General features: G+C 38.3%; 1 protein-coding gene across 7 annotated transcripts in view; it reads left to right on the plus strand.

Moving 5' to 3' along the window:
* Positions 1–12,604, plus strand: part of LOC149551579 (RNA-binding (RRM/RBD/RNP motifs) family protein) — a 44,731-nt gene extending 32,127 nt beyond the window's left edge. For 3 of the 7 annotated variants that reach the window (XM_089787087.1, XM_089787088.1, XM_089787089.1), the window contains 6 exons: positions 9,683–9,753; positions 9,847–9,937; positions 10,082–10,157; positions 10,336–10,414; positions 10,509–10,954; positions 11,728–11,940. In XM_089787087.1, the coding sequence (XP_089643213.1) occupies positions 9,683–9,753; positions 9,847–9,937; positions 10,082–10,157; positions 10,336–10,414; positions 10,509–10,954; positions 11,728–11,791 (827 nt within the window). In that variant the 3' untranslated portion in view covers positions 11,792–11,940. Of the gene's footprint in view, positions 1–9,682; positions 9,754–9,846; positions 9,938–10,081; positions 10,158–10,335; positions 10,415–10,508 lie in introns of all 7 variants that reach the window. The other 4 variants (XM_089787090.1, XM_089787091.1, XR_016352775.1 and 1 more) reach the window with 3 other exon arrangements.
* Positions 12,605–13,110: the final 506 nt, after the last annotated feature.

Consider the following 13,110-nt stretch of genomic DNA (forward strand, 5'->3'; position numbering starts at 1 on the left):
GATATTTTAATATATGTTTTATATACTACACATCTTTTATCCGACATTGCCCATATGAGTTGAGCGGACCCTTGGAAATAGAATAAAAGGAAGCATTTGTGGCTTCATTAGCCAGGTTGAATATGAGAAGAAATTGGTGTGTGAGTTGCAGCTCCGTTCTTGGCATTTGAGGACGTCTATCCTCTCTTGTAACATTCTAGACGTCATTCCCTTGGGGTCTGGCCTTTGGAATTCTTTGTTATTGGCTTCATTATCAGGCAATTTAGTTGCATTTCCAGCTACAGGCAGATTTGGTATTTTGCTCATATCTTCTTCACTACTTTTCCGACACTTATGCCGCTTTGAGGGAATGATATTACGAAGGTAGTGGACTGATTGAAGGACAAAGCACTGTAGCAGCAAGTTCGAAAGCATGGGCTGGAGTATTATGTCAATACTGCTGAAGTAATTAGTGAGTTGATAAATCTGCCATGTATTTGGTTTTATGAATTCTGAAAATAACATTTTATTAGCAGTAGTTCATTTCCACTTTGCATATTATTGTAGTTTCGTTCTTGTTTATGTTGTATGATACCAATTCCATGCACAAAACACAACAAACAAATAAACGTTTGATTTCCGGAGTTATAAGGGGTTTAAAACATTAAACGGAGAAATAAGAGGTTGAATGCAAACTGTTTGACAAAATTCCTTTCAGCAAATTGGTTTAGTTTTTTGGGACATCCAGGGGTGCCCATTACATAAAAGCAGTTACACTCATTCCAGCAATAACTCCAATAGCAGCAACAACAATAGTAGCAGTACCATCTGATGATGATGATGATCAAAAGGGACGAATGAGTTCTTTGAGCAAGTTGCTCCAAAAGAACAAATTTGTGAAGTCTTTGGAGAAGACACTAACTGAAGTCTTGGATAGAATACAAAAGACAATTACCACAATTGTAGCTAATCCAGACTTGTAGTCGAAAGCATAGGAATTGGTGAAGACCTTTGATGAGGAATTCACAACATTATCTGAGGTAGGTTCAGTGCAAGCACATGCCAAGCATGATGCAACACTTTTTGATTCAGTGTGCACGAATGTGAGAAATGACATGAAGGCACTTGATGTAAGCATCAAGGAGTTAAGGAAACACATTGATGAAGGGAAGAAGTTGTATGAACAGTGCACATTGTCATACAAGAACCTGACAGACTTTGAGAGTTAGATAGGGTAAGTTGAGTGATCTTGACACACTCACTGCAAAATTACAGCTCCTTGAGACCAGTAATGATGACTATGGAACAAAAGTGGAGAAGATCCATAATTTGATTAGAGGTTTGCAGTCTGATAAGGAAAAGGCAACAAAAAGGTTCTCTACTCTTAGAGAAATCTTGTCACCGAAGATCAACATTTTGCAGAGGCAACTGGAGGAATGCCTTGCAACAAAGACTTTCTATGATAAGTTTGCCTATACTAACTTGAGCGCAGTTGAAGTGGCATCTTATGCGCTATGCGCACTAATTAGTATCTCTGATACAGTAAAGGAGAACTGGAAGAAGGAAGTGGAAAGACTAAAACTTGTATATGCAGATTGGTTTTCTAGGATATCAAGTTGATCAGCAGTAGGCCATGAAGTTTTTGTATACATTTTTTTCGCACCTTTGTCATTGATATCAAAGGGGGAGTATTAATGCGAGGAAAATTGTATGATTGTAATGTATATGTAAGGGGGAGTATACTTATGTATCGATATAAGGAGTGATAAGGAATGTAATGATCCATCAAAACATGAATAAAATTGTTATGTTTTGAAGGCAATTTTGTGTAGTTACTTTTACTTGTTTTTGTTATGTATGACATCATTTTGGGACTTAGCCAATTTTTCCAAATGTTGACATCAATGCCAAAGGGGGAGATTGTTGGCAATATGGTTAGTCAGATTTCTTGAGTGTTTGTCATTTATGACAACATATATTGAGCATTTCATTTATGCATTTAGAGTCAAAAAATTGTTTAAGTGTTAGACAGTTTGCAGCAACATAGTGACATATATGATGTGTACGGACGACACTTTGAATTAGCTTATGCACAAGTGAGGATAGCTCTATGATAGAGTCATGATGACGTATGCCAATGCGCAGATGTGTACGACTCAAGTTACAATTGAAATACCAGTACGAGTATTTGACAGAGCAGAACAGAGCATAGCAGAGAATTGAGTTGTACGACTTAAAGGAATAATTTTGGTGACAAAATAATTACTAAGTCATGATGAGCCAACTTTGTGGATACTAATGCATAAGTTATTTTATATTATATCAAGCGTGTGAAGACATGAAGGCTGATTGAGCAAAGAATTACTAATTTGCGAAGTATAAGTAAAGATCTTACCTTGTGCAGATAAGTGTGCTTGATGTGCAAGTTGTATGATATTCAGACTATTGTACGAACAACTTGAAAGATATATGAGCCTCATGTGATGTGAGATCGGATGTATGATCAAAGAAAGTGCAAATTACAACAGTGAAAAAGTATTGTATGTATATCTACTCTTGTGAAGAACTTTATTGTATAAGTGCATGTTAGGGTAGTGGGCTCTTCTTGCTTACATTGTATTTGATCTACCAACTCCTGACAAGTTTGAGGCTTCTAACAAGGCCTAGTCCTCTAACAAGGACTCGAGACACTTTATGTACTTTATAGACTCCTAATAGGGTCAATATCCTTAACATGATCCTTTTGTTTAGGGAATCATCTTGTGGGTATCATCCCCACCGGGTTTTTCCCTTGGCCAGGGTTTCCCTAGTTAACAAATGATGGTGTTATGAGTTCTCTATGAGTATGGTTATATTTACTATTCAACATTGTTAGTTTACTTTCATATGCAATTTATAAAGTAATTAACGATATTCAGTTGTGGGCTAAAGTTTGTAGAATACTAATTCACCCCTCCTCAGTATTATCTATTTCTAATATAAAATTCTTATGCCCCATTATATCGGTCCTATAGCTTGGTACTCCGGTCTTGTATCCCATTATACAGGTGCTCTTCAACCTGGTGGTTTGTACTGGTTTTCCTGCTTCTGGGTTGAGACATATGATTTACCCGATTCATAAATCCAGGCTGGCTTTGGACCTCGGTAACTATAGGACTATCATGATTGGGCATACCTTTGCCAAGCTTTATGCCATGATGCTGAACATTATCCTTACCAGACAGATTGACAGGGGTCAGTGCTGTGCTAGTGGACAGGTTGGCTTTCGTGCAGACTACTAGACCATGGATTATATCTTGACTTTACGGGCTATCATTGAAGAGGCCCGCCACCACTCTGCAAAAGTCTACTATTATTTTGTAGACTTCCGTAATGCGTTTGAATTGGTACCTAGGAGGGCTCTCTTTCAGCTCTCTTTCAGAGATCAGAGATATTAGCACTCCAACTATTCTTGTGATGGCAATCATGAGACTCTATGAGATAGTGGTTGGGAGATTTAGGACTCCAGAGGGATTTTTTGACTCAATACACAACACCATCAGGGTGAAGTAGGGTTGTCCACTCTCCCCTACAATATGTAGTGTCTATATTGATGAGCTTGAGTCCTTCCTCCGTGAGGCTTCGCTCCTCGATGATGGTTGTTATTTGCACCAGGTTTTGATCTCCATTCTCATGTTCGCAGATGATGTGGTTCTCTTGGCCTCCTCTCCCGAGGGGCTCCAGAGGCTTATTGATAGGCTTGCTTCGTTCTACGATTAGCGCCAGTTGACAGTGAACTTGAGCAAGACGTGGGTCATGGTCTTCAACTATTTAAAGACTTCACATCTTCACTTAAGCTTCCAGGGTCAGCAGATTGAGATTGTCTCTTACACTTATCTAGGGGTCAAGTTCTTTGTCTCCCGTTTCAGCGTGAGATCGACGCACTTTCCTAGAGTGGCAAAGGGCATGGGTTCCCTTGCCCTCCTTGAGAGATAGTGGTTCCGACACCACTTCCAAGACAGTAAGTCCAAGCTCTCTCATGGACTCTCTGATTAGACCCACAGTTCTCTACGGAGTGGTGGTTTGGGGTCCGTCTCTTCTTGACTCTGAGTGGGCCTCAATCGAGCGGGTACAAACACTTCTCCATCAAATCATCCATTGCCACCATTTCACTCCGCACATCATTGTTCTAGCCAAGTTTGGAGCTCATCCTTTCCGACTTAGCACCATCTTTGACTTGATTTGGTTTATTCACCACCTTAGAGGCTTCGTGGACTCATCTGAGGGCCGACACAAATACTCATACCTTGCTTACTGCTCCTCATGGGACATAGCCAACTCGACAGAGACGACTAGGGCTCGCTCTTGGTATACCCAGGCCACTATCTTACTGAACTTACTGAACTCGATTGGGATTGACATTGACCATCTTCCACCATACCAGTTGTCATTGGATGCTCCTGCGCACCTCCTCCCCTCACAGAAGGAGCTGAACAGTCACATTAGACTTGACATTTAGAGTTAGTACATCTTCACGACTTGGATCAGCCCTCTTGGCGGTTTATGCCCTCAGATGGCCTTCTACTCAGAGCATTTTTTGGAGATCCGGGATGGTATCATTGTTCGCCCTTCTTATTTGAGCCATCGTTGGTGTCATGCCCTCCGCATCACCTTGGGGTCTTTTAGAGTTGGAGCCCACTGACTTTGTTGCCAGACCGATCACCACCTGACTAGAGAGGAACGACTGTGCGGCCTTTGCATTCTATTTGAAACGAAAACAAAGACCCATTTTATCTTCAAATATCCTATCTACTATGAGATCAGAGGTAGATTCCATTGCCTATTCAGAGACTGCAGATTGCTCTTGACATTTTTCAGTTATTCCAACCAGAGGTGCCTAGCGTTCTATCTTCGGGAGGCCTTCTAGCTCAAAGATCACACTTTACAGCTCTGATTCTCTCAGCACCAGACCTCAGATCAGCTCATCATGAACTTCTTTCCATCCAAGCACAATTTTGGGTTTAGGGAATGACCCCTCCTGCCAGTCTTCGGACACACCAGATTGGTTAGACCTCGGCTTGGGTTCCTTGGACAGCAGCACCCTACCCCCACAGCTATGCAGAGGCAGAGACAGAGGCGGAACGAGACCTTGACCCTTGCTTGTCCTGGTCCTTATCCCTGTATATGGGATTTCTTTGTACCGAGAAAGGACTGATGGTCCTTCTCTCTTTCTTTTGTTTGCTTCTTTTCCCTTTTGTAGCTTTTTTTTTCTGGTCATAGTTTGGCACTCATGCTTGTTGCTTTTCTTTACTGAACTGTTGTATCGTTCAGTCCCTTAAACCCTTGTCAGTTTCTTGTTGGACATTAATAACATTATCTTATCTTATTTTATGCAATCTCTCATCCTTCGTGTTTTCCTCGATCTATCTATTACGTTGTCTACATTATAAACAATAGTTGCACTACATGCATAGGGATGACAATGGCTGATCGTGGCAATATGAATGCAGATATAATATATGCCTATGAAGTATGTGACCTGCTTAAATGGATGCAAAGCTCCATGTTTCAGCCACTATACAAGCCACAACCAACAAATGGCCAAGCTTCCAGGCACAAATTGGTCCCACAGTTCTGAGTCTCCTTGCAATGTCTTTCTTTAATGCAACAACTCTGGAAATCTAAGATCGCTTCCTCCTTTCTAGGCAAGCAACCATGACTTTACCTCCTTATTAACAATAATGACACTTTCCACTTCCAAAGTCTTTTCAGACTCTTCACAACAACTGTTGCAACTCTTGATATGGTAACAACAAGCTCTCATCAGAGGTTATCAAAAAGTGAGAGTTTGGACAAGTTTTGGATGAATGCGATCCTTTACCAACTATAGTCTTAAGACCAGTATACAATATGGGCTGAAGACAAATCCTTCAACAATAGACTTAATAATCCCTCCTGTAGATGCAAATGAATGCCATTTTCTTTCTTGGATAGTAAGTACAATACTCTTCTTCCTTTACAGACGACAATACTTATATTATTCTTCAAAGGCACACCAACGATTCTCTCTATTATAGTTTAAAATATATTCCAACCTTTGTAAATGGATTGGCTTCTTCTATAAGGAGTAGGGGAATAGGCAAATAGCTTTGTCACTTCAATATTTGTCCCCATTCTGGTGCAAGAAACCACACCAAATATATCAAATTTTAATATGCAACAAGCATCCAATGTTTTTGGCTGCATTTATGTGTTTGGGTTGTTTGGGTTATTTGGTTTGTTGTATCCCATTGAATCAATTGATACTAATATGGTGATTTTTTCATCTTTGAATACTGGCTCGACAATTATACTAATTGTACTATCAACGTATAATTGGTTGCATAAACAAATACCTTTGTTTATATGTGAGTTCCAATCACAATTCCTCCCTTATTCCATATTGTCTTAGTTGATGCTACACAGGGCTTATTCTATTTGTGGCACTCATCGCAATCTATGGTTGTATTATGGTCACTATGCTAGGCTTCTCCCCATGACCTATGTGGTGACATCTATCCATAACTAGTGGCTACAGTAGCACCTGAAGCTCAGCATGCCAATTTCGACAATCATGGAGATTTGGTTTCCTCAATATCCTACTTGGTTGGGGCATGTTTGGTGGAAGAAATGACATCTATGCTAGGGGTTTGCAGTAGCATAGACTGATTGATCCTTTATCTACAAGTTTGAACTTGTGACACTCAAACATATACCTGCAACACTCGAAACACAATCTTTGCCTAGTATTTGTGTGTAGGATGGGGACTCAATAGGTCTCCGTATGCTCCAAGATTTGAAATTTTGCCCCCTATGATAGTTTTTGTTCGGCTTGTGGCTATGTTAGGACCTCTAAGCCAAATTCCATGTTGTAATCTACAGTGTGCTCATTTTCATTGTGCTCAACTACGAACCTCTAAGCAACCATTTTGTAGATTCAAGCATTCCAAAGACAATTAAGGTACAATTCTTTCCAGCATAAGGTAGGATGACCCTTCAACCTGGTCTGTGCTAACCTAAACCTTTGTGGATCCTTAATATCCTCAAGCTTAAAGTAATCTCCTAGGCAATCCAGTCTATCAAATCCTTAGGATGCAATGAACCAAAGAGATAAAGAACATCAATTCTATGACTCTTACCCATATGTGCCATAGCTCTCAACAATCTTTCTTCTTTTGCAGGGATCTTAACATTAACATTCTCAAGATCTTCAGTAGCTTCCTCACATTCGTCCTCAGCCTTAGAATTCCTTTGTAATTGCCTTAGGATTCCTTTGTAATCTAGTCAAAACATTATGAATCTCACTCATTTAATTTTTGAACTCCTCCATCATTTGTTCTAGCCTTTTAGGGTTCATCCTTCTAGGTGACATTCTTCCAATCCTTGTGTAATTGCCTCAACTTCTGCGATCTGATTAGCAGGTTGCAATTACCTTTCACTTGGAAATCTATCAAGCACACTTGCAATTTGTCTCTTACTCAGCAATTTGTTCATCTCTGGAATGCCCCAACTCAAAAACAAGTTACAAACTGGCCAACGGTCCTTTTGTGATCCCCTTTTGCAAGTCCCATGCAATTGCGAGTCGGATCCCCAATTTTCCACCTCACAACCAATAGATGTAGGGCTTCATAAGCTCAGGAACTCTGATTGGCTAACACAAGATCATGAATCTTGCTTTGATACCACTTGACGCAGTCATGACAGAAGTTTTCCCGAAGGAGATGGTCCAAACCGTGCACCATGAGTCAACACAATGGAAATAACAATCTCAGACACAAAACAACACAGTGGAAATGCCAAACCAATCTTCTCATTGTCTCAAAATAGAGGATTTACGTGAAATTGGCCTGCAACTTGCATTTTACACTATCACGACACACATGCCTGATTACAACAGAAATCTAGATCCAAATTGGATGCTATTCCTCTCCTAATTACCCCCCAACCACCACTTTTTACAAGGGAATAACTAGCACAAATGTATAGATGATCGTAAATCACAAGTCGACCAAACTGATCACATTTTCCAAGAAAGAAGAAAATGTCTTACAACATATAGAGGGGACCTAAATCCATAAGAACTCCCTTAGATAAGCATGAAACGTCATGAGATCGTACAAGGAGGTCAGCCACGAACATAGGAACATCAAACAATGTGTCATCAAGCTTTGCCAATCGTGAAGCAGCTTCACCAGATCAGAAAATCCAATCTGAATGTTAGAACAGGAACAACAAATAAGACCACACCCAAATTGAAGAAATCTCCATCAGGAAAGAATGGATCAGGATGTGAATCTAGACCATTGAATCTACTGGATGGCTAGAGAAAATCCCCAGCTATGCAATTCAAAGCAAGAAGAGCTGAAGGATCAACTCCCAAAACACTTAAAGTGGAACAAACAAGAATTAAAAACAAGCAGATATTTTTGGTTGATGCATGATTGCCAACAACCCAAGGATGCTCCTGCATCAACAAGTAGCGTGGACAACACAATTTTAGTAACATCTATCACTACTACAAGAAAAGAGTATTCATTTTGTTAAATCTAGCCCCATTGGATGATGAAGGAAAACTGATTCTGATTCTTGAAACCATTTAAAATGCTTGACAGGAAAAAGCTAAGAAATAAAACAATGACAAATATCTAATTCGATGGGAAGGTCTTCCAAGAGATGAGGCAACATAGGAGGATGAGGAAACCATTCAGCATCCTAATTTGTTTCTGCTTGAGGACAAGCAATCTTTGGAATGGCAGACTGTAATGGCCCCTAAAAAAAATACAAATACTATTTGGTGATTCTAGGCAGCAGCAATCCTTCTAAAATAACTAAAATTTATTTAGCATGCAATGCTGAAGTTTATTGATGCTTGCAATTTGCTCAAGGAAAGATGAGTAATAATATAACTAAAAGTGAAAGTGAAGTTTATTTTTCATAAAAGTTAAAAAGGCATATGAAGAGTTATTTCTATGAGTGAAAAAACACAAGGTTTAGTAATAATATAACTAAAAGTGAAAGTGATGTTTATTTTTCATAAAAGTCAAAAGGCATATGAAGAGTTATTTCTATGAATGAAAAAACACACGTATCAAGGGTAAATCAAGGAGGAGACATCAATCATATTTTATATAATTATATTATTAATACTAGTGAAGATATTTTTGGAATACGTCTTTATACTCATTGAATGATTTGAAAGCTTAAATGATTCTTTAGTCAAAAAAAATTCATTTCTGTTTGTTCTTTGTACAAAGTATCACATATTTTTAAGTATGTCATTGATGAGATGGATCTTGACCAATCTAGTATCTATATAATGGAAAGCATCAAAAATCAAATGCATTTGTGATTTAAAATTTTAAAGTGATGGTTAACCACAGCAGGACCTTTACTGAACTCCAGATTAATGGTTTGTCAACTATTTATAGAGATTCTCTTACATGTGACACTGGAATTAAATCCTTCGTTTAGTTACTCTCAGTCTGTATTATGGTTTGGTTTGTTAGTCTTAAGAAGCTGAAATAAACATTGTATCCTGTAATCTTTCAGATGGCTTTTAACATTGGAAATTGTATCATTCTTGTGATGTGATATTTAACTGCTCATCTTTTTAGTGTTTTACATGTTTAAGTGGACCCTTCTGCATAGTGATTTGGTTATTCAATTTTATACATTGTTGTTACAGTGACTGGGGCTTCTCGACGCTATGCATTTGTTGAGTTTGAAACTGATAAAGAGATGCTTTATGCCTATGAGGTGAGTTTTCTGTGAATATCCTTATGATAATGACAACCAGGACCGTTACCATGAGTGCTCTTCTGAAGAAAGTCAAATATTTGTGGTATGCAGACTGCTCACCATAGCATTATTGATGGGAGTCAAGTGATTGTAGACTACAATCGACAACAGCTGATGCCAGGTTGGATTCCACGCAGGCTAGGTAAGTTGTTTAAGTTATAAGAAAAATATGGAGAAAACTTTTAGTCCAACCATTTCTTTTTTTATACGTAGTATTTTTCTTTTGTATACTTACATGATAACAGGCTCAGTTACATTACTAAATCTTTTATTTTCATATGAGCAGGAGGTGGTTTGGGGGGACGAAAAGAATCAGGACAGCTACGATTTGGAGGCCGAGAAAGACCATTCCGTGCTCCTTTGTAAGCACTTTGCAATATCAGTAATTTGAATCTGATTTCTTTTATCATCTCAGTCGTTTGTACAAAAGTTTCTCCCCGTCATGGAAATTATATCATTTTGACTTCTGAGACCTGTATTCCTTCTGTAAGATGAATCTTTTAAGCATGTTATGTTATGATTAACTCTCTGTGTTTGCAGGCGGCCTATTCCGCATGATGAATTGAAGAAGCTTGGTATTCCACTCCCTCCAGAAGGGCGATACATGCGAAGGTTTCAGGTGCTTTCTTGTACTATATCTGTAATTGCATAACATGATTGCAGATGTTATAGAGATATTCTAATAACTAATGCTACTGATTCACGAAATTCAGATTCCACCACCACCCAGGCGCCGTAGCTCAGATGATTATCATCATAAACGATCTGCATACAGGTTAACAGGACTTTCTCACAAAGGAAGGGATGCATTAGATACATCCTTAATAGATGATAAATTAAACCGAGATACACCTACCAAGCAGTCAGGCTCATCACTTCTGGTAAAAGATGAACAAGACGAAGGTGGCAGGTCAAGTTCAAAAGACCGAAGGGGATACTCTGGTGATATTTGGATAGGAAAAGGTGACAGGGAAGGTAGAACTCATGCAGATACTGATGAGGATGACTCTAAACATAGGAGTAAACGTCACCACAGACATAGCAGTCACATTGAGAGGCATACCACACAACGTCATGATAGAAAAAAGAGAGATAGAAGCTCTGATCATCGAAGGCACTCAAATCAAGATGAGGTTGATAATGATAGATGGGAACAAAGGTGTGACGAAGATGAGTATTCTTACCATAAATGATGTGGCATTCAGACACAACATGGATTAATAACAGGCCATTCTGCTCAGTGAAAATCCTGTCTTTTCTTTTCAAATAAATATTGATCTAATCAATGAAAATATTTCAATCCCCTGACAAATCTGCTAGAGCACCAAATATATGCATACGTATCCATTTTTTTGAGGGAGTTACATTTTAACTTTTTTCATTGAATGTGCACCCATGTTTAGAAAGGCAGTAGTGTTTCCTCTAACCCATCTGCTTGTAATACCTTAACTTTCCAATTTATGGCAGTCCTTTTTAAGCAGGCCAGAGGGTTCTTGAAATACAACCTCAAAATTTTGAGGAGCATAAGCACAGTAGCATATCATGTTAGTTCTGGAAATACTCTTTATGGATGATTATAAATCGTCGGGAAATATTGAAATGCATAATATAAATCACATAGAGGATATCCTAAAAGACTGAAGTCAAATCATGCAATGACAATCTTGAGCATATATATATATATATTTGGTGTTTCCAGAGGGCATCTTTTTGTAAATAAAATTAGCGAGGGTTCTCTTGGGGCCCTTGCTCATAAAGCAACAAATAACTCAGTACAACCATCAAACTATCAAGACGATATCCTGCATATGATTTGGAAAGCCAACCAATTGTAAGAAATTTTCGTAGATTTGCTTCCAAGATTTAAAGTTCAAACATCATACTCTGAGGATCCACTTTCAGTGTCTTTGATCACATTCTGGCAACTTGCAGGTCCAAGAGAACCCAAACTGAAAATATTGAAGCTGAAAGAGGAAGAGGGCAAGGTGTAAGATGAGTAGCCATAGGAGGAGCAGAGTCACCACTTTAGGCAAAGAGAAGCAGAATCAATGCTTGCTTAGGCCCAATTGCAGAGGGCCAATCTGCTGAACTTGGCTTGAACACTGCATGAGAGGAAGAATCCACAGCACCATCAAGCACCACATCATCCATTGAAGCTGAATGATCGGAATTTGCATCCAAAGGAGGAACAATAGGAGCGGGATTAACACCCATGAGAGAAGAAAGATATTTTGAGGAGTCTCCCGAGAAACAGCAGCAGCAGCCCCATAAACATACAGATGATAAAGCTGATCATTATTTCACGAAGAGGCCTGACTAAAGGAGCGAAACATAATATTCGGTCAATCTGCTATGTGTCCTCCATCAAAGGCCACCTTAGTATAATCTAATTGCTTCTTCTAGATGTGATGTCTGACAACTTTTGACCCAATTTCGACATTACATGACCTTTAAGAGACCATTACTTGATGAAGACCATGATTAATCTTTGTGGGCAGTTTTCCTCATTGCAGTGCTACGCCCTTAATATTGGTGTATATAGGGTTATGAATAGTCAACTTGTGACGAACTTAATCCTTAATTAAGTCATGTTATCATTATTATATTATTATTTAGGTAGGTAGGTCAGCCTAGTTGTGTCTATTCAACCTAAGCATAATTAGGTATATAGGAGGTTCTGAGTCTTATTTCAAGATCATATTGTGAAGTCTGTTCTCATTGGAGATATTTGGAGGTTGCCCCCTCGAAGTGGCATATTACTTTTATTTATTATCAAGTATTTATATAATATTTTATATTAGTTCTTCTATTGTGCAAGTTATTTCATTACAAGTGGTATCAGAGCATGATCTTGGCACCATAGAGGCAAGATTTTTTTTTCAACATTGGGGCAATTTTGAGAAGAGCATAACTATTAGATTTTAGTGATTTTTTCAAAAATTTTTAAAGGGTTTTTGAAGACTATATTAAAGAAGCTATAGTCCAAAATTCAAAGGAATTGGAGCAATTTTGAGCAAATTATTGTTGAATTACTATTTCTACACAATTTATTTTAGATATACATATCTCTCACATTTTGCCGAATTGAAGTATAACTTGTATTGGGTTTTTGAATACATAGTAGAGGAGCTTACATTTCAAAGCTTGGAGGAATTGAAGCGAAAATAAACAAGTTATTACAAAATTAGGAAAATTCGCTTTCAAGGTAGCAAATTTGCCCTTTTTTTTTTGATTTTTCGTAAGGTTATCTTGGCCCTAATAAGTTACAGTAAATAAATAAATAAATAAAAATAAGAGAATTTATATTTCATTTGT

Source organism: Cupressus sempervirens, chromosome 6, assembly GCF_028749045.1.
Source record: "Cupressus sempervirens isolate cs-2001-9-10 chromosome 6, ASM2874904v1, whole genome shotgun sequence".
In the NCBI taxonomy this organism is placed as follows: Eukaryota; Viridiplantae; Streptophyta; class Pinopsida; order Cupressales; family Cupressaceae; genus Cupressus; species Cupressus sempervirens.